The sequence below is a fragment of the Denticeps clupeoides genome, chromosome 15 (genome assembly GCF_900700375.1).
Source record: "Denticeps clupeoides chromosome 15, fDenClu1.1, whole genome shotgun sequence".
Classification (NCBI taxonomy): Eukaryota; Metazoa; Chordata; class Actinopteri; order Clupeiformes; family Denticipitidae; genus Denticeps; species Denticeps clupeoides.
In genome coordinates, this window is record NC_041721.1 from 6,077,166 (window position 1) to 6,100,074 (window position 22,909).

The 22,909-nt window shown below is 43.7% G+C and overlaps 2 protein-coding genes across 2 annotated transcripts; both read left to right on the forward strand.

Annotated features, from left to right (window-relative positions):
• Positions 1-785: 785 nt before the first annotated feature.
• On the forward strand, positions 786-7,872 carry grk1a (G protein-coupled receptor kinase 1 a). The gene is made up of 7 exons (XM_028954696.1): positions 786-1,946; positions 3,360-3,487; positions 3,670-3,827; positions 4,656-4,739; positions 4,976-5,100; positions 5,906-6,107; positions 6,481-7,872. The coding sequence occupies exons 1-7, from the start codon at positions 1,245-1,247 to the stop codon at positions 6,771-6,773; spliced, it is 1,692 nt and encodes a 563-aa protein (XP_028810529.1). The 5' UTR covers positions 786-1,244; the 3' UTR covers positions 6,774-7,872.
• A 3,234-nt stretch (positions 7,873-11,106) lies between these two features.
• tmem255b (transmembrane protein 255B) lies at positions 11,107-22,903 on the forward strand. The gene is made up of 9 exons (XM_028955275.1): positions 11,107-11,214; positions 11,703-11,845; positions 12,224-12,286; positions 17,231-17,320; positions 18,970-19,050; positions 20,581-20,666; positions 20,820-21,000; positions 21,109-21,261; positions 21,653-22,903. Exons 1-9 carry the CDS (start codon positions 11,154-11,156, stop codon positions 21,872-21,874), a joined length of 1,080 nt encoding a protein of 359 aa, XP_028811108.1. The 5' UTR covers positions 11,107-11,153; the 3' UTR covers positions 21,875-22,903.
• Positions 22,904-22,909: the final 6 nt, after the last annotated feature.

Sequence of the window (22,909 nt, forward strand, 5' to 3'; positions counted from 1 at the left end):
ATCCAAATATTGTTATGATCTATTATACAGTAGCATTTTCTATGGAATTGTAAGTGATTATGCACTGCAAAAAAAAAAAAAAAAAGGTTTAAGGCAACTGGCTGCGAAGCATTTTTAAGTTCTCTCGACTTCACACCCATGTACTTGTGGCAGTGGTGGCCTAGCGGTTAAGGAAGCGTCCTCGTAATCAGAAGGTTGCCGGTTCGAATCCTGATCCGCCAAGGTGCCACTGAGAAAAGCACCGTCCCCACACACTGCTCCCCAGGCGCTGGTCATGGCTGCCCACTGCTCACTCAGGGTGATGGGTTAAATGGACAAATTTCGCTGTGTGCACCGTGTGCTGTGCTGCTGTGTATCACATGTGACAATCACTTCACTTACTTATTTAAAGTTGAGGGAACTTAAAAATGCTTTGCACTCAGTTGCTTTAAATTTTTACATTTTTCCCAATTTTTTTTACAGTGGGTTAATAAAGGGGGCTCATTTTAGACAGGGCCTGTAAGCACAGGTTCATTAGTTTTAGCTTTAAAATGCAATCAATTGAACTATGTGAGCTGTACTAATGGCTGCCCACAGCTCACCAAAGGTGATGGGTTTAATACAGAGGACACATTTTGTTGTGTGCACCGTCTGCTGTGCTTGCTGTGCTTCACAATGACAATCACTTCACTTTCACTTTACTTCTTCCATTGAGTGTCTCAGTTATGACAGCGTTATGAAGGGTTAATGGGACAAAGGTATTATGGCGTTAGTGGATAAGGGCTTAAGGGAAAGGTGTTGAGTCAGGTGGTTGGCTGTGCGAGAGTCCGTGGGACTGTTTTAAGTGCCTCAGTTCGATGACTGGTTTCCATCCCTGAGCTGGAATCAACACTCTCTCTTTCGATCTTTCCTTCTTTACACCTTTGTTTCGTCAGACTCTGCAGGGGGTTGCAAGACCCTGTAGTCCAAGTATACAGGACACTAATCCCTTTGGATTTCCTCTCCCGTGGATTTTGTCAGCCGCTCCTTTCGTCTGCCCTCCCTCTTGGTGTGGGGCATTGTGATCAAGATCTCTTCTCTGTTCGCTTCTCTGAAGGCTCGCATTCCTTCTCTTTCACAACGGTGAAGTGCTGGGCACTAATGCACTCACTCTGACCCACTGGCCACTCTTCGTACTTCTCCACTCTTTTCCAGCTTTCTTATTGGGAAAAGTTGTTCTTTACCTCCATTTCAGCACAGCACTCATCTGTCCATCGTCCGTCGCCATGGATATCGGCGGCCTCACCACAGTGGTGGCCAACTCAGCATACATATCAGCTCGTGGCAGCTTTGATGGCAGCGCCAACCCAGCCGCCAACCGAGACAAGAAGTTCCATTCCAAGCTGAAGCTGCCTCACATCACAGTGTGCGAGGGTCTCCGTGAGACACTCGACCTGCAGTTCCAGAGCATCTGCGTGGATCAGCCCATCGGCAAACGTCTCTTCCAGGAGTACCTGGAGACTGCCAATGAGTACAAGGGCCCCTGCCGTCTGTGGAAGGACGTGGAAGAATACGACTCAGCTGAGGACAAGGATCGTGCGCGGAAAGCCAGCAAAGTCATTGAGCGCTACATGGAACCTGCTGCCAAATACTACTGCCCTTTCCTACCCGAGAACGAAATCACCAAAGTCAAGGAGCGACACCAGGAAACCACTGATGATCTCTTCACAGAGATCCTGAACTGTGTGCTGGATTTCCTAAAAGAGGTGCCCTTCACCTTCTATCTGGAGACCATGTACTTGAAGCGCTTCCTGCAGTGGAAGTGGTTGGAAATGCAGCCCATGAATGAAGAGTGGTTCCTGGACTTCCGTGTGCTGGGCAAGGGTGGATTCGGTGAGGTGTCAGCCTGCCAGATGAGGGCCACGGGCAAGCTATATGCATGCAAGAAGCTCAATAAGAAGAGGCTGAAGAAGAGGAAAGGATATGAGGTAAGATTGAAGGATTGTTGATTGGTATTTTGAGCTATTTTGAGATGTTGGTAGAAGTTTGTCATACAGAACATACCAATGAAGTAAAGTGCAGAGTTGATTCATTGATACCACTTGAGATCAATCCTTATGCTACACATCTGACTAACTTCAGACCAAGCCTTGAGATAATTAGTGCCTTCTTAAGAGACTTCTCATCATGCTTAATCATCTCTGCTTGAATATATGTGTCATGGAACATGCTTGTAGACTACTGATCTAGGAGATATATATATATAGCTTGTAAACAAGCTGGCACTGCATGATAAGAACATACAGTACAGTCACAATGGTCTTTTTCCTGGCAGTGTTTTCCTCAGTAAGATGGAACCAATTAGATTCATAACTCACCTTCACCTAAATGTCAAAGACGGTCAGATTATGAAACCTGCTTAGTTATATAAGGCTTAGAATGTACCTGAATGTGTTTTGAGATCCTGTTACCTAACGGTCACTGATGCTTTTGCGCGGTCTCTGTTCGTGATGATGGTTACTTGGATGTTAATTGGAATCTTAAAGTGACTTCAACATTACAGACCAGTTGTCCTCATGTACAATACAGCGGAAACAATATATATGATATAAATTCATGGATTTGACACAAATAATTGCTCAGGACTAATCTAAATGTACTGAATTTAAAAAAATGTAATTACACCTTTTGATACCTTATGATCACTGTTCAGTGTTAGTTGTAGCTAGCCAACCACAGTAGCATTAGTTTACATTAATACATTTGAGCTCATTAGGAAGTGCCAACTCCAACACATTTGGGCTATATTTGGAACAGATTTGTTGTGGATATTGCGATCAGGACGCAGAGATAGGAGACAGACAGACCGAGCACAGAGTGTACGAGTCTCAACACACAACCTTAATCACATTCAATACAAACTTCGCGTTTCGAATCTCCCTCGACCTTTCAGTCAGTAACAATGGCTCCTCCCGTGGCTCAGAATCTAGTGTGATCACTATTAAAGGGACAATGCAGGCAGAAAATCTATGATTCATGTTTACTGCCTCCAGGAGATTTTGAGGCAAGGGTTGGTGTTTGTTTAAAGTTTGTAATAAGTCATCAGAAATGTCCAGAACTACAGGGCCCATAAGTCTGCGTACTTCTGCATCATCAAAGATCAGGTCATGGTCCTTAAGACCAACTACACATTTATAGAGTTACAACAATTACAGGGCACATCTGTGTAGGGCCATAAGGATTCAGTGGCGAACGTCCTAAAGTTTCTTTAGATGAGACATCTCCAGCAAGAAACGTCCACAGGTTCTCAAACATGAACGTTTATCAAGTTACTTTGGAAAAAACATTACCACTTATGACCAGACAAACAGCATTTCCATTTTGTTGTTTGGTGTGTGTAGGGAGCCATGGTGGAGAAGCGAATTCTCGCTCGTGTTCACAGCAGGTTCATTGTGTCCTTGGCCTACGCCTTCCAGAGCAAAACTGAACTCTGCCTGGTCATGACCATCATGAATGGTGGAGACTTAAGGTAGAAAAACACACTCAATGCACAGCATGCCCAACACACAGTTTAGCATGTAACCTGTCCATCATGTATGAATGTATATGAGTAAATATATATCACTATTTCTTCTGCTCTATAATAAGACATATTCATTTCTCATTTTAGAATGTATGACCTGTAAGATACTACGCCCTCTCCTCCCTCAGGTACCACATTTACAACGTGGATGAGAACAATCCTGGCTTTAGTGAGGCCAGGGCCGGCTACTACTGCGCTCAGATCATTCAGGGAATGGAGCACCTGCACCAAAAGAGGATCATCTACCGGGACCTGAAGCCAGAGAATGTCCTTCTGGACAATGAGGGTGCACACACCACACACCACAAATACACTAACATGCACACAGAGACACACACACACCAACTGGTCCTGAGAGGGGAAGGGATTCTCAGCGGTATGTGCAGTGTGATGTTTTTCGGCCGACAGAGTTCTGCAGACGATACGGATTACCCAACACTGGAACAGTGAACACTGAAAATACTTACCACGGGCCTAAACGAACCTAAGAATAGGACTATATAGAGCGTTGGGAGAAGTTCCAATCTCTTTTACATCATGCCCAGGGCAATGCCCTGTTTGGGTCCTACATTTCACATTGTAGCGCCGCTTCATAGTAGTAGTATTGCCAGATGGCTGTCTGGGTCCAGGCCTCAGGACTGAACTAATTTCACTAACTGGAAGGTTCTACACAATATAAGACAACTAGTTAAAATAAAACCAGTTGGATGTTCAGTGAATTTAAGAGTGGGTGACAACACATCTCATGTCTGCCAATGGAATGAAAATCTCTAAATGTCTGAGATTTCTAGTTTTATTCTAAAACCTTAAGGCCAATAGCTGTGGTTCCAGTTTCATTAAATGCAGAGACCACAAATGACCACAAATTGGATAGAGGGGATTCTAGGCATGTTCCACGTCTTTTAATGCCTTTTCACCTTGTTGGAAATGGGCTTCATAAAAATTCTGCTACAGTTCTGAAGTGAAGTTATAAGAGCTGAATTTTTTCAAAACTCACTTCATAGGCAGCCGTTTCTCTCACACAAACAGACGCACTGTACAAATATCATTAAAAGCAAAAACCTCTGTGTACCTTATACACATTAAAGCTGTTATCTCTGACACGTTTTCTCAGGTAACGTGCGTATCTCTGACCTTGGGCTTGCTGTAGAACTGAAAGACGATCAGAACAAAATCAAGGGCTATGCAGGCACTCCAGGTATGACTCCACACACTCCGTTCTCCCACTTCACCAATATACAGAAGAATAAATGTGGCTGCATGGCTGCCCTAGATCGAACACTGATACCTACATTTATGAACATTCTTTACATTCTGTACACATGATATGACATAATTGCATACTGACAGTTATGGATGTAAAATTAAAAAAAATACATGACGATGCAGTTGGACACCATTACGAGTCTTGACCTGTGGCTCTGGCCCCATCAGGATTTATGGCCCCGGAGCTGCTAAAGGGTGAGGAGTATGATTACTCGGTGGACTACTTCACCCTTGGAGTCACGCTCTACGAGTTCATCGCAGCCAAAGGCCCCTTCAGATCCCGAGGAGAGAAGGTGATTTTCCCACTCCGCCCTTTTAAACTGCGTCAGCATCCAGAAATCCAAAATGGTTGATCTGGATGAACAGCTACATATATCTTTTTTTTTTTTTGAGACCAGATATCAGTCATCTAGTATTTTTTTTATTTTAATCAGTCATCTAGTATCTTCGCCCACGTCCAGAACATGTCAGAGAGAGCAGGGGGCCGCCGTGTGGTTAAATGTGAGCAATGCAGCCCTTTGGAATCATTTTCATTTCTGAACCCACAGGCCTGCAATTTCCAATACTGCAAGACTAAGAGTGTGTCCACTTTTTATGTGCTTTCAAAACACAGCATTTGGAGTATAAGGAAAAATACTAATTTGGAAATACACAAACAGTCTGTGAGTAGGGGGCTCACAGATGATATTTAGGTCACTGAGAAAAAAATCTCACGGACACATACAGTGCCTTAAACAACAAGCATGCAAAAGCCATACCAAATTCTAGACTTGTTCATGTGTTTTTTTTTTTTTTGTTGATGTTAGCTGATCTGTCTTGATGCCAACACCAACTCTGTGTAATCTGTGCTGCTGTGCTGTTTAGGTCTTATTTAAGCATTTACATTTTACAGCATGTACCATACTGCCTTATCCAGAGTGATTTATAACATGTGGTTACAGGGACACAATGTTAGTGAGTGGGGTCTGAACCAGTGACTTTGTGTTCATCTGGTTCGTAGGCGAGTGTCTTACAGAAGTAGTTACAGAAGTCATTTGTGTGTGTCTCTGTGTAACCTATGTTCTACTGAAGGCTTGTCATGTGTTTTCCTCTGCCCAGGTGGAGAACAAAGAGGTGAAGAAGCGCATCCTGAACGACCCAGTCGCTTACTCAGAGAAGTTCTCTGAGAACAGCAAGTCTATCTGCGAGGGCCTGCTGGCTAAGGAGGTGGATAAGAGGCTGGGCTTCAAAGATGGCACATGTGATGAGCTGCGGGCCCATCCCTTCTTCAGCGAGATCAACTGGAGGAAGCTGAACCAAGGTAACCAATACACATAACCCCCAGATAGATAGATAGATAGATAGATAGATAGACAGACAGACAGACAGACAGACAGACAGACAGACAGACAGACAGACAGACAGACAGACAGACAGACAGACAGACAGACAGATAGATAGATAGATAGATAGATAGATAGATAGATAGATAGATAGATAGATAGATAGATAGATAGATAGATAGATAGATAGATAGATAGATAGATAGATAGATAGATAGATAGATCTAATGTGTAGAATTCTTTTTTTTTTTTTACAATTCCAGTTCCCTTAAGTGAAGAGCAGTGGGTTATTTTTGCCTTAACTGATCATCTGTTTGTCTTAAAGTTTTGTGCAAAATTCCTCCCCATCAGGAATTCTACCCCCACCATTCATTCCTGATTCGAAAACTGTGTACGCCAAAGATCTGGATGACGTGGGCGCCTTCTCCACAGTCAAAGGGGTGAATCTGGAGGATCCCGACAAAGAGTTCTTCGACGAGTTTGCCTCTGGCAACATTTCGATCCCCTGGCAAGAGGAGATGATCGAGATGGGCATCTTCGGCGAGCTTAACGTCTGGGGTCCCGGGGGCACTGTGCCCAACGACCTTCGCCGAGAGTCCATCCTGGAACAGCCACCAAAGTCCTCTACGTGCACGGTGTCATAAGCATATCCAGTTGGACACTGAACTCTTTCTATTTTTATTATCTGCGACCTCACAGTGGTTGTGATACTGGCAGTGGTCATGGAAACTATCACAAAAAATATATATGAATATGAATGTTATTTTTTATTTATTTACATATTTTCCAATTTCATTTAATTTTTCTCTAGATACGTGGTTTCCCAATCCGATCATCAGGACCCTGTTTGGTCCAGATCCGTGTGTGTATTTGTTCCTGCCTCATATGAACAAAGGTTATGGAGCACTAATAAAATCAGGGTTGGGATCCACATGCACTTCAGTTTTTCATTTGCATAGTAAGCAGAAGAGTCCCAAGATCCCAAGATCCTGTTCAGTCAAAAAGTGGCTTTTAGAAAAAATTGTCTCCCCAGAAGCACTACAAGTCTTGCACCATCAGTCTGAATATCAGCGAGCTTAATGAAAAGTTTGTTTTTGCTAATAGACGTTCCTGGGTTGATACTGGATGAAATGTTGTGTGTGTGAAATAATGGTGTGTGTGTGTGTGTGTGCGTGTGTGTTTGTGTGTGTTATTTAGAGTAGAAGAGTAAAGTAGACTTTATGCGCGTTCTAAACTTAATATTTTTCTTTTGCTGAAGCCTGCAAAATATATTGCTAATAATCAAATCTGTATTAACCAGAATAAAATACCTGCATGACCATAATAGATTGTTCCTGGACAGTTGCAGTGTGTTGTTTTACATCGGAATGAGACACACAGCAAAGACACGTGTTATTTTTCTGTTTTTAACGTGAGAAACGTTGACATTTGTTCAATGTGGACCGATGCCTTTTGATTTGCTTGATTTTCCTGCTATGCTGAATTTGGTCCAAAAAATGTTATATTGAGGATTTTCCCAAACTCGGGGCTAGCATTTTTTTTATTGTTGTTATCATGACTATGGAAGGGTTATTCTGCTTGTTGAGAGCACCTTTGCTTTTTTTTTCTTTGATGCTTTATTTAATTAACAGATGCACCTTTTACAAATATGAATATGTCATTAGACCAAATGAGTAAACATATTGTAACAATCTGCACAACCTACAGTATATGATGAAATAAAAACAATATTTTACCAGAAAAGTGTCTGTGAAATGTAATTATTTTTAATCTTCTTACTGTTCTGACAGTGAGACTCCGGGGGTGGATGAAGTAATCAAATCAGTGATATATTTTGTGGCTACAATCACCGAGATTAACATTACATTACATTACAGGGAGTGTGGTGCTGCTGTGCCCACTGCAGCAGGGTGTAGTGCATGTTTTAATGTCTGGTGCCACATGAGGAACTCTTATTACCGACTGCACCCACATGGACCCCAGTATCCCTTTCCAGCAGAAACCTCCTCCCCAGACTTCCTTCTAAAACTCAAAGCTTCAAGTATGTACCTGAAGTTAAAATCCTGTCCTGGTTTTCATACCACTTTTTATGCTTCTTCGGAGTCTTTCATGTGCATTTACATTTAAATTTACAGCATTTATCAGATTCCCTTAAGCAATTTCCTTCGGGTTTAATAAAGTTTTCTGCTTCTTCTGTCTGATTCTTATCCAGGGTGACTTACAATCAGTAGTTACAGGGACAGTCCCCCCTGGAGACACTCAGGGTGTCACGCTGGCGAGCTGATGGGGGAGGGAAGCGCAGAGGCGGGACATGCTGGGAAAGGGGTTTTATTATAAAATGAACAATAAACACAAATGAACATCAGCATGAGGGCTGTAAACAGGGAAATAAAAGGGGGACAATGTAAACAAACCCGCAGGCGTGTGGCGATTGCCAGAACTCAAAAATACGCATTTAACAGAAACGTCTCGGGCTGGCTCCCCGGCGTGGCGGCCCTGGTCACTCGGGCTGGCTCCCCGGCGTGGTCAGGCGTGGTGGCCCCTGTCCCTTGGGCTGGCTCCCCGGCGTGGTCCGGCATGGCACACATCCCTGCTGGCAGAGCGGCCAGCTTCCCTCCCTGCACCGTGCAGGGAGGCGGTTCCCGGCACTCCAGGCTACTGCCTTCTGGGAACATGCAGCCCCTCTCACTGCAAGTCCCTGGTGCCAAGGGGGGGGCATTGCCAGACCATCCGGCTAGCCCCTTCTGCGTCCGTTGGGACAAGCAGGCCCTCTTCCTGCCTGCCCCAGCTGGGTCCTCATGCCTACCAGGGAGCTCTATGCTACACCGCCCCTCTGGGGACGGACCCAGGCCCATGCCGAACTGCACCCCCCCCCAAAAAATTCTTTGGGGGAGCACACCCCCCCAGCTGGACTTAGGGGTACTTTGGAGCTCATCCACCTCGTCATGGACCAGTGCAGCCAGGTAAGGAACTCCCTCCCTGGGGTTCGGCTCCGCTGCTGGGTCACCATCTGGTGGACATAAAGAGAGGAAGTGGGGGGCGACATACGGACACAAATGCCACGCACAGATAGAAGTGAGGGTCGTCTGGCTCCCTCTCTGGGCTCTCCGGGACCTCCTCAGGGGGCACAGCCAGGATCTCGGGAGGCGCGACCTTCTCGCTGCCCTCCAGTGCTCCAGTCTTCTTGCCCCGGATCCTGACTGGCGCTGGATGTGGTGGAGGGGCAGAGTTCGATCCCTGGCTCAGGGTCTGGCCGATCAAACTCTGCCTTCAATCTCTCCAGGAAGTCCCGACAACTCATTCTGTCTGTCTCTCCCTGCTGCCAGAGGGCTGCGCCCCAGCCCAATGCTGACCCAGTCAGACACGCGAGGATGGTGGTGATTTTATCCGCGTCTGAAAGGGAGGGATAAGCAGCAAAGTACACGCCCCAGGATGTTATATAAGACTGGCATGTACTTGCTGCTCCATTGAAGGGTCCTGGGACCATTGGGAAGTCCCACACCACAACACCACACGGATGTTGTCGTTTGCGTTTAGGGCACAATAAAGGACGGGACAGGACGAAAGGGATGAGTTCAGGATACAGGATTGAAAAAAGGGCAGGAACGGCCTTACTAGGTTTTGACAAGAACGGAGCCGTGTCGTGATGACTTAAGTCAGCTGGCAGCTGCTCTCTAGCCAATATATAAGAGTCACGTTACCTCGTTTCCATGTTACTCCCAGTCACATGATGGAATCCCCGTGAATCATGTGACAGGGCGGAGTTCCAGTCTTTTATCGGCTGTCCGGATTGGGCACAGGTGATGAGCCCAGGTGCAGTCGATCCTGACACAGGGATAAGTTTCTTGCTCAGGGACACAATGGTAGTAGGTGAGATTTGGACCTGGGTCTTTGTAGTCTTCTAGTTCAGAGGTGAGTGTGTTACCTGCTATATGTGACCCATAAATAAAAATATGTAACACCTGAGTATTACGTCCTTTGTATGTAAGAGGCTTTTCAGAAAATCCTGTTCCCAGAAAAAAAGTGGAGGGGACAAAAATAAAATAACTCAGAACAGAAATATGGTGCATGAAATAAATCATTTGGGTAATGTGAAAATGTGTTTCTTTTCTAATACTTATAAATAAATTATATATTATATACAGTACAGGCCAAAAGTTTGGACGCACCTTCTCATTCAATGTGTATTCTTTATTTTCATGACCATTTACGTTGGTAGATTCTCACTGAAGGCATCAAAACTATGAATGAACACATGTGGAGTTATGTACTTAACAAAAAGTGGAGACCTGGACTCCACATTCACCGGACCTGAACCCAATCCAGATGGTTTGGGGTGAGCTGGACCGCAGAGTGAAGGCAAAGGGGCCAACAAGTGCTAAACACCTCTGGGAACTCCTTCAAGACTGTTGGAAAACCATCTCAGGTGACGACCTCTTGAAGCTCATCGAGAGAATGCCAAGAGTGTGTAAAGCAGTAATCAGAGCAAAGAAACTAGAATATAAAACATGTTTTCACCTTTTTTTGTTCAGTACATAACTCCACATGTGTTCATTCATAGTTTTGATGCCTCAGTGAGAATCTACCAACGTAAATGAAAACACATTGAATGATAAAGTGTGTCCAAACTTTTGGCCTGTACTGTATTTCTTCTGAAAAATGTTTATTTCCACATATAAATTTATATTTGATATAAATCCACCGTCATCTCAGTCTAAATTTCAGAAACCAGAGACACTTTATGTATTAAGAATAATGGAGCTGTGCTAATGACTAGTACAAAATACTTTTTCTTTCTTCTTTTCTTCCTTATCCCAACAGATGGATGGATGGATGGATACACACGCAGCCAGTATTTGTTTCTGGCGCGGACCGGGACGCGGGACGCGGGACGCCGCACCTGCCGGAGGTGGAGGGGGAGGAGGCAGGGCGTCGTGACGCGCGTCCACGCAGCGACTTGCCGAACTCTTCTCCGCTCCGTTCTTTCCCGCCGCGTCTGGAGGCGAGTGGGAATCCTGGAGGAGATGCAGCCGCCGCAGCACCAGCAGCCGCCCGTCCCCCCCGTCCAGCCGCCGGACTCCCCGGGTAAAGAACCGGCCTCCTCTCCTCTATAATTCAGCAGCAGGCTCCATCTCTCCATCATTATGTCGCTTTATGTCGCCCGTCGTCAGTGCTGATTACAGATAAATAGAAGCATTCACGGGGTTCTAATAGTTAGAACAAACTAGATAAAAAAAAAAAAACTTACTTTGCATCTTCAGCTGTATACTTACTCTGTAACAAAAGTAAATGATCTTTATTGTAATGTAGAACTACTTAATATTCAGATAAGTGTATTTTATTTCAATTAAAATAAACCCTTGCTTTGGAATATGAATCTATTTATAGTAGTTGTTAATGTTCATAATTAATATAATACTTGATATTAAAGATATGCACCATAGTAAGACCTTGTGTGTAATTTATGTAATGTTTCACTGTTGGGCACCAGCCTTATGACTGTACGCCTTGTTGGTAAGAGTCGAGCAGGTGGAGTGGACGGTGGTCTCCAGTGTGAATGTGTGTTCCCGCAGACCAGTATGTGAAACGGCGCCGGACGGTACTGTGGTGCACCATCGGGCTGCTCGCCCTGTCCGTAGTGATCCTTGTCGTGGGGCTGGTGTCGTCCACGCGCACCAGCAACGTGCCTGTTGCTGGATTTTACCCAGGCATCATAGTGAGTCCTGCTGCACAGAAACATCCCAGCCTGCCATTTCTGTTATACTATGTTGTAGTACAGTTTTATTCATCACTCTGATCATCTGTAACCAGATAATTCAACTAAAAAATCGTTTTTCTCTGGGAACGACGCTCAAATATAGGTGTCACTTACAGTTTAAAAATCAAGATCTGAGATCAATTTTTCATTTTTTCAACATTTCTTTTTCATTTCAGTAATAAAAGTTCTAATTTCTTAGTTATATATATGGACTAGATAAGATACATTAATTGCACATATATATTCATTGTTGCACATTCAGATTCATTGTTGTAGGTCATAATGAGCTGATATGTCATTTGTGATACTTTATCTCCCTTAACTTCCTACTTCAAGCTGAGCTTTGGGTCATTCCTTGGCATTGTGGGAATTAACCTGGTGGAGAATCGCAGGCCAATGGTGAGTCCCATTCTTTCCAGTATAACAGTCAAGCTTCTTTCCCTCCTGATCCAACTCAAAACGAGCTTCGTCGTTTCAGAAATCTGAAATGTGAACCTGGACTTTCAGCAGCATAGGAGCTTTAATCTTTGTCCCTTATCCTTCTAATGCATCATCTGCAGCTATTTCCTGCCTCTGTTGTTCTCTGTATTTCATTTTTGTCATGTTAACACAAGACGACACACAGGATCACATCACCCCAGAGTCTCAAGAAACCAGTTTATGTTTTTTATAGTAAGATAATGGCTTGTTATGAGGAAATGGCAGATGCAATTATTGGTGAAAGGGCCCTTAGCCAGCCAGGTCGATGCATTTGATTGGCGGTGTGGTTTTTCTGGACCTTTGCTGCTATAAGCCCAGGGAACATGGAACTGCATTAGTATTGGTTATCGTATGTCGTGGTATCAAAAAAGGCCTTGATGGTGGCACAAGGTGAACATTTTTTGCAAAATAACGTGAAAAACAGCATAAATCTTAAAATTATTCTACAAAAAAATTATTCTCTTGTTCTGTAACTGATAATGTTTTGCATAATTTACTGATCATTGTGGCAAAAATTGGGTTTACAGTTAGGCCTGAGCAAATTTGGAAGATATTGAAAATTATCACCATATGGACCAGATCTTGAGTACAACAAAACCTTTAAACAAACCACACTTCCACTTATTCTTGAGTTAAGACCTTTTTTTTGCTTCCCATTACTCATAAATATATTTGCCAGTTGGACCAGTCGAGGTGACATTTAATACTTAATTTTATAATAAGTCTAATTAGAAGTCTGTTAGCTAAGGCAAAGTTACACAGGATGGCCTGTTGCTAGGCAATAGTGCCGGTACCAGACAGACCAGGCTCGACAGACGGGGGCAACAGGAGATTGTTAACAGAAATACGAACCCTGGGCTTCATTAAAAAGTCATTTTTGAGGTTAATAAACTTTTTTCCCACTGATTTTCAGAACAAAGAATTTCAGGCCAGTGGTGTGCTATTATTTGTTCATGTAGCCTTGGTCATGGTTTTATTGTTATAGGATCTGTGTGAAGCTATAATTCTGCTTTACATAACACAGCAGTCCTTTGTGACACAGTACAGTAAAAAACTGGGTTTAATTTGATTAGATGTCCTGGCTAAATTGGAGGCTGTACTTCAGAGGAACCACAAAGACATTAATTTATTTACAGAGTGAAATCCATATGTCCAGATCATTGTGTCGTTACCTGCCTACACATGCGGCTCCTTGTACAGGCCTGTAGTACGGACCTGCACACCTAAAAAACATTAAACAGTCAGTGATGGTTTTTGTACACTAGATCTATATTACACCTATAACCTGCATTTCAGCACCAGTTAATAATCATTATTTACCATTCCTGCAAATAATTTTTGGAGATGGTAGCATACAGTAGAACACAAGAACATGCAGGAATCCTGTTTGTTTGGCTGAAGCACATGTGGACTAATGGGCTAATATCAATTATTACGAACTCCCGTGCACGATATGTAACTAACCACTTCGATAACAGGTTTAGAGTGCAAACATTTTACCACAACCACATGGTGGGAAAATAATATTATGTGTCCTCTGTCTTGCTGCCGTCATCCCAAGCCACGCTTGTCTGTCATTAGGCGCATTACAAGAGGATGTGCAACGGGATCTGCGTGTACAGTACGCTGCTTGAGTCCCTGTACGATCTGTCCAGGGCGTGGTCAAGCCTCTGTGTGATTTAGGACCTTGTTCAGCCGGCCCAGGACCTCGGCACCACTCCCAGCCCGGCCGTTAAAGTTTAATGAAGGAGTATTTGGTACGGTACCTGTAACTGAGACCCTTCTGTTTCCATGGTCACACATGTACGTTTGAATACACAGATACGCGTTCATAGAAAGAAAAAGGAAAAAAAAATCATATTCAAATATGTACATGAACATCAGCCCTCGCAGAATAATACACACACGCAGACGCACACCAGCACAGGCATCGGGTGTAATTCCCGTACACACAGAGTGATAGGAACAGGGCCGTAAACTGAGAGCAGTGGCTCAGGTTCAACACATTAATGAGCAGCCGTCCGTATCAGGCTTCAGCTTGATTGCCCAGACGCCGGTGTCGTTTCCTGGGTGCCAGAGAGACAAGACTTATGACCTCTGACCCCAAGCCTAGAGGCGGAAGTGGACCCTCATGTCTAATTGTTTACGTGGTTTATATCTCTGTTACACCTCTAGAGTACCGTGTTTTTAGCAGGAAATAAATCTGCAGGTCTATACGTCTTGTTACACCAGGTTTAGGCGTAGCCACAAATGCACACCATGCTAATGGAGACACTGAAGCAGCATACGCTGCAGCCAAGACAATTGCCACTATTGTTTTGTCCCTAATCCATGAACCACCATGATCCAGAGTGTTCAAGTTGACTGATGAATTCACCCAACAGCTTTTCACCTGGGCATTGGTATAAGCCACCCCTCATTGTCATCCCAACTCTCTTCATTCACCTACAGATAAGAGATAGGCTATGGTCACCATTAATTATACCTACCCGTGGTTGCTTGAATCAAATTCAGTGGCTGCTAGTTCTGCATCCATCTACTCGAACTCGCTTCAAAAGACTCCAGACCGCTCTTACACCTCTGCGGTGGCCATACCACCCTGAGAACCAATCTTGGAAGCTAAGCAGGGTCGGGACTGGTTAGTACTTGGATGGGAGACCACCTGGGAATACCAGGCGTCTGTCATGCCCACTGCTCACTGAGGCCGATGGGTTAAAAAGCAGGATGTACCATGTTCTGTGCTGGGTTTCACAATGACAATCACTTGACTTTCACTTTCACAATCTCGGTATAGCCTGTTCTCATCCATGGTTTCCAGGTGGTGAAATGGGCTTCCAACCTCCATCAGAACATTGCAGTATATCTCCAAGACACTTCACCTTGTCTATTGAAGTCATACCTTTTAAAACCTTTTCCAATGGCTCCTAACTTTGAAAAATATAGCTGAGCAATGAGGTTGTTTGACATGTAAATTGGAGGCACAGCACTGGCACGGAATGGGTTAAATCCCTCTGGTTTTTGGGATATTTTGAAAATGACACAAACTGATATTACTTTTAAAAGCTCCCTCGTGTGTCATCCATTGCAGATTCCGAGCGAGATTTAGGCGTGCTGCACAGTAAACACTCACGTTTTCCTTTCATCAGGCGGCCCTGTGTCCTTCCCGTCACCTTGCAACCGAAGCATTGTTCTGCCGGAAAACTCATAATTTTACCAGTAGGCCTGATTAGAACCATCAGAATAGTAATTGATCACTTGACCGTCTGACCTTGTGGAGCCAGTTATGTAACATTCCGGACCATCGCCTCCTTCTCCCCTCTCTGGCTGCCTCCAGCAGCTGGGCCATAGATAACGTGGAGCTATTCCTCTGTCAGGGCCCGTTGTATCGAACGGCGTAGCTTTCGGCGCTGAGCACAAAGTGCAGAGTCATTTAAACCGTTAATTAAGCCCACTGGCCCTCGGGCGCTTTTACTGAGGGGGCCATGGCCAGTGAAACCCCTCGCATCTGGCGGAGACACAGCGCTGCGGTGCAAATCAAATCAATCCAGACTTTTATGGAAAGTAAAGTGCAGATGACTGGCCTGGAGTTAAATATTCTGACCATGTGTGCGATGCCTTGCATCTTGCATCTAGAACTCGGGTCATTTTGTAGCCCAGCTTGTAGCACATTTACCTGTGAATTATATGATTACAAGGTTCAAACCCCACTTACTTCTTACTCCATGACCAAGACTGACCCTAAACATAAAGTAAAGTAGCATGCATCACCTGTAGCATATCATCCCGCACAGATATATTAAGGCATTTCTTCAGGTGGAAAGGACGAGGGTGGGCAAATTTACCCATTAAAAAATGGACCATGCGGAGGAAGCCCAGGAGTGTATCTGTTAATGTGGTTAAGTTGTACTCTGAAGACCTGGTTTCAGTGTAAACTGGTACTATCTGCTATCATCTTATCACAGGGTAATTTTTTAGGTTTGGTTAGCTACAGAACTGATCAAGACCTCTATTGCTGTAAGTGAAAATATTTTAATGAGGTGATATCTGCAAAGTCCATCTGTGATCGCTTGGCCAAGCCTGGTTAGTGGGCTCATGCCAATAAAATCTCTCTGGCAGGGGTGTGATGGGTCTGCTGGGATTGAGAACAGATGCAGTCGTACGACGTGATGGCCAAATGAGAAGCACGAGTGTCATGAACATTGACTCCGGTGAACTGGATTTTCTGCAGTGGTGATAGATCACTGCTGATGAAGCAGCACATCAAACAAACCTGGATTTTAAAAATTGTAAATTGTAAATGTGTGTGGAAAAATACATTCACCTGTGTAATTGGGGGGAGGTAATTCATATGTTTAGTTCATTTTATTTATCTTTTTTAACTTTTACAATTTTATATGTATGTGACAATTTGAAAATGTCTTCATTTGTTGAGAAGTAATAAGTGTGGTTGTGTTGGAAAAGGTTGGGGTCCGGGGGTTTGTGTTGATTTGTGCGGCAGACTTTGGGGATGAGATTGACCTTCTCCATGTGCGGGGTTGCCCCTGCCTACTGCCTGCATCTGCGGGGCAATAAATTAACCATAAAACGCTTGCTGCCTTGGGAGCGGGGTGACCACACATTGCCTTTATTACACTGGCCCACCTTGCAGACAAGTTATCACTGTGTGATGTGAGATGCAAGGGCATTCATAAGACAAAGTGTGTGTGTGTGTGTGGGGGGGTGAGAATTGGATGCTTGTGGCTGTAACTGAGGGGACAGTTTGACCATTGCTACCAGTGCTCAACGATTCCCCATTTCATTATAGGTAAATATAATGTCAATTAAATTTTTATCACAATCTCCTGTTCTGTTTTACTTCTCTAGTTGGTGGCAGCCATCATCTTCATCAGTTTGGGGGTCAAGGCCTGCTTCTTCTGTGCCATTGTGGATGGTGTGATTGCGGCAGACTTCATTGTGAGTTCAAACAGACACAGTCACATATTCACATGTCACCAGAAACTTTATAAGTACCATGTCAACTCCAATATAGTGTCTATTCCTAAAGGCACATACACACATACATTCCCATTACACATGTATGGTGTGCTGATGATTGCTGGTGGATGTAATCAGACTGGAGGCTGAATGTGTCCCGACAGATGAATTACCATCCGTCAGCCCAGTGAGATCAGTTCTGTTTCCCAGACACATCAATCAAACTTTCAACACACACACACACACACACACACACACACACATATGTACACATACAGTCACGGACGCTGCCCCACACTGTCACACACATAACTCATAAACACACACATGGTTTCATTATTCTAGCAAATTCATGACTGCATTTATGACACTGTTTGCCGGTCAATTTACAGCCTATATTATGGCATCTTTCATGACTGTCTGCATGGAAAAATAACAACGCAGTGCTGACTGCGATATATATATAATGCGCCAGTGAGACTTACAGACACGTGACAGCCTAAAGCGTCCCGTTTGGGACCCCGAGAAGAGCAACTACAGGAGTTAAGGAGAGGATTCTTCCAAAACATATTCCCTCTATTTGTAACCCCACACACAACCCAAAATGTTTATTCACTGTTGGTCTGTAACAGGAGGCAGGAATTGTGACAGGACGTGACATCATTTAAAATTCCTGGATTCACAAGTCTTTTTCCAGATTGGATTATAGGCGGTCTTAACAAGTTGCTGAAACTAAAGGTGCCCGACGCATAATAGGGCCGTAGACCAGGCACGATTTGCTGCCCACCTTTGACAGGCCTATTCTCAGCTCTGCTGGCTTGGATCAGATGTGTCTCCCTGTCGTCACGGGTGTCTCCCACTCCACTGTGGGCCACGTCCCCTTATCTCTGCCCATGAGCGGTGAGATTATTGCACCGCTCTGCCCATCGCAGTGATATACGGTGTTGTCATCCCTATCGCTCGCAGAAGGAAACGTGCTGCCTCTGAAACGTGGAGCATCAATAAAGAGTCCAGTTATGGATCCGATGTTCTCCTTCTTCTTGACAGGATTGTCTGGGACAGTGGGGACTCTGGTGTGAGTGAGTTGATTGTTTGAAGTGGCTTGTATTTCATGTTTCAGTGCCTTGATGTGGATTGATAAGTTATTCTGAAAACAGAGGTATATAACATTCTGAGGCCCAGCAATTTGATTTGTCCCCTGTAAAGGACGTGAGTCAAGCACTTTTTACGGAGTCTGTTTGAGTCTTACTGCAGTGTCAAAGGGGACAATGTCCAAATTTTCTGTTTCTGTAGCCAAGAATGAAAATGTACAGAAAGAATGGACAGTTCTTTGTAGCAGACACTTAAATAATTTTTACAATTCTGGTATCAGGAGTTTTGGGGCCAGCAAGGCCCAGGGGTTAACAACCCTATCCAACCCTGACCTGGATATTTTCACAGGGCCCATAAATACAACGTAGTTAATGCGTTAATAACACAGTTATTAAATAAGAAGTCTAACTGTCTGTGGTGCCGATTTATGGACTTTTCTTGTGAGTGGATGGATGGACATTAGCACAGTTTTGACGTAAAGGAGCCTGTGTGTCAGTGTAAATAAAATGACCTTCATCGCTATCTCTCTTCATCAGGACTGGAGACCATTGATGGAAGGCAGGTGCTCGTACTTTGTCAGTGGATCAGGCTATGGGTATGATAACTATTACACAGAGGTAAGTCCTTTCACGCACACACACGATGTCTCACAGCGTGCCTGATATAACTGGTTTTTATGATTTAGCGATTATGAAACTAAACAGTTAGTGGGCGTGTTTAAACAAAAAAACTTCCTCACTGTTGTGATTTAGTGTAGGAATTAACATCCCATTAACCTTTGTAATATTAATAACAAAATCAAATTATTTTATTAAAACATTCAAAACACTCATAATTCAAGATATAAAGACCTTAAAACAAATGAAAAACCATTACTATCTTAAATATATACACCTATCCCCATTTAATTATACCAGAAATAGATATTAATACAAAACTAAATGATTGTGATTCAGCAGACAGAGGGTGCGTTTGAGGGGAAGGAAAATGAAGATGTTTCAGAAAGAGCAGTTTTTCAGGTGAGCACGGAAAAGCCATCACCTCAGTCAAGGGCCATTCAGTAAAGATGAAATTCGTTTTATTTAATATTGGGCCCTTAATGAACCCCTCCCCGCAGCACTTGCCCAGTAATTGTATGTTGAAATTTAATGACAATGTAGGTTGTAAATCGTGGTACAGACCACAATATAATAAGAGATACACACAATCTTATTTCTTCAATATTTTCAAATTTATGTTACAGTCAAGTAAAATAATCAAATCAGTTGTTTAATGTCCAAGCAGCGTTTCTGTGATAGTCAGCCATAAATTTATCAGCATTGTACGTGTGGTCAACAAACAAGGTTTAGACAGATGCCATGTCATCCTCAGGTAGGCAACAAACACTCACCGCCCTCATGAGGCACAATATAACATGATTTACCAAATTAGACCTTCTTCCATTGCTTCAAGGTCCATGCTTCTGATGCTCACACGCCTTTTGACAGTGGATATTCAGTCCTTGGAGATACAGCAGGCCTTCTCATGTGCATGAGGCTTGACAGTTCTGCTTTCGATGCTTCAAGTACAAAGTGCTGATACCTAAAACATCCAATCCACTGCCAGGTCAACAATATAATCAGTGTCATTCTAATTATTAGTATTCCCTTCACTTGTCATAATTTTATGACTTTCTTTCTATTCTTAGTGAACAAAAATTTGTTTCCGTTGTAAGAGTCTCAATAAAAAAAAAGGAATTTACACCAACCCAAAAAGGACCAAAACCTCTGGTCAATATCAGAGATCTGCAATGAACGATTTCAAAGGGGAGTAATCAAAAAGTTTCGGGTTTATTTTACTGAGAAATCCTCTGCTGTCCTCTGGCCGCAGACCATGATCCCACGAGCCGTGGGTCTTTAACAGGGTTTCATCCGGCCAGACTAATCAGCTGTAAAAGCAGCGCCCTGCATGCAGATTTTTTATTTTTTTTTAACAACCACGTGTAGGTTTTCACTGGATTCTGCCTTTGATTTCATGGGCATTTCCGCCATAGCGGAAAGCTTGAGAAGCCAGTGCAGCTTCTGCGGGACTCTCACCCCCCCTGCTGGTAAATCGTGACCGAGGACGACTTCTTGGGGTTTATGTGTGCCTGGGTGTCTCCATTTCAGGTGACGTGTCAGTCTTACAACAGCAACTGCAACGTCCGCATGAAGAGCAACACCTGCTACTGCTGTGACCTGTATAACTGTGAGAGGTGGGGAGACCTTTCATTTACACAACAGGGTTACTGTAGTAAATTATATTCCTGTATGCACACTTTACATTTTGTGCACTTATTTGCATTGCTCTTATTATTAATATCAAGGTTTCTTGGTTCGATAATATTAACCGTGCATGTCTGTCCCAGGCCTGACTACCATGAGCATTACTACCAGTTCACTGGGGTGGCCGGTTGTTGGGATGTGATCCACCTGCACCGGCTGCTGTGGTCGTGTGTGGTGCTTAACATCATCGGCCTTTTCCTGGGCATCATAAATGCAGCTCTGCTGGGAGCCTTTAAAGACCTGGTGCAATCAGACATAAACCAAGTAACCAAATCTGCAATACATTTTTGCACACATCTACACTAGGTTTTTCATTAGAACCGTCTGCTATGGCTCTTATTTTGACGCACCTCTCTTCTTCCCATTCTTCAGAATCCTGCTGTTCCTCAGGTCCCTCTGTCTCCCAGTCCCGCACCCCCTCCTCATATACTGTACAACCCCACCCAGCACATGTTAAGCTACAGTGGCTTCTGCCCCTCTGGACAGACCCTACCCGCTTATCCGAACTACCCCCTGCCCATGCAGGTAAATGCCCGCCACGAGTATACATGCACAGAGGCACAGAGTGGGCAGTGGTGGCCTAGCCCCGTAATCCGAAGGTTGCCGGTTCGAATCCCGTTCCACCACACACTGCTGCCGGGGGGCCTGTCATGGATGCCCACTGCACACCTAGGGTGATGGTTAAATGCAGAGGACACGTTTCGTTTTGTGCAGTGCTTCACAATGACAATCACTTTACTTTCACTTACACTGCCAGCCATGAATTTTAGATTGATGAATTTACTATATTACATAAAACATAATTAATTAATAAATGGGCTATAATATGCATTTTTACATGTTTAAAACATTTAGATGAAACCAAATTCTTTAGTTTGGAATAAATTTCCCATCTTTGTTGCCTGTCTTTCCTCAGCACCTGAACAGCTATTCTCCCCCGACCCCAGCCCAGCCCAGCCCTGAGGCATTGGGAGCCCCCCCAGAGGAGACCCAGCCCCCCTCCCAGAACCCCAATCTGCCCGCAGCCCCCTGCACCTCCCAGGCGGAACCTTCTGGCTACATGTTAACACCCAACGCTCCAACACTTTACCCACAGTCTTTCAGTGCCTTTGAGAAGCCACCCCCCTATGCCTGCTGAATGAACTTTGACCCTTCCCTAAAGAAAAACAAAATCACCATTTCACCTCTAGAACAGAAACAGCTCTGAGTAATGTATTTGTTCATTTTATTATTTTTAGATTTGACTTAGAGAGTCTATACCACTGTGAATAACTTTATGGATGGTTAATATGAATGAATGATATAAGTGTGGCAGAGCTCATCCAATAATGATTGTGAATATTAAGGTCCTGAGAGCAGAGTTTATTGTTCCCTGAAACAAATTAAACTTAAATCTAACTCAAACCCCCTCTTAAAAGGTTTATCTGGAATACAAAGTTGGGAGCCTATTGGGTAACACACTCGCCTATGAAACACAAGACCCAGGTTCAAACCCCACTTACTACTATTGTGTCATTGACCAAGATTCTTAACCCTGAGTGTCTCCAGGGGGGGACTGTCCCTGTAACTACTGATTGTAAATCGCTCTGGATAAGGGCGTCTGATAAAAGCTGTAAATGTATATGCAATTACACTTGGTCAACTGGTCTGACTAGTCTGTTTAAACCTGCTAAAACCAAAAGCATTTTAATGTTATTTCATTAGTTGGAGAGTAATTGGTGGAATTAAGCTGCATTGGAGTGATCCGTGGGACTTGAGATCATCCAGACAGTAATGTTCATAGAAAAATTGGTATTGTACCACACCATAGTGTTATTACTGGTTAGAAAACTTTTGTGTCGACCAACCTGCAAATCTACCTTAATTATCACGTTCTCGAGCAAGGGATGGCGAATCTCCTGAATGACTAAATGTGAATGTATTCTCCTGTGTACTAAGGGTGCCCTATACCCAGACTCAGTCATGTTACAGTGGGGTTACCCATTTGTTGTATTATTAATGTCAGCGCTCAGTATGAAGTATTTAATGGACAGTCTGATTTTTTGATTCACATTATGCTACGGTTTTGTCTGCATGGAAATGTTTTTTTGAATCTTACTTCAGTTTTAAACGTGGTGTATAAAATGCTGCTGTCATATCAGAACCACCTCTTTGTTTTATTTATACTCCAAAC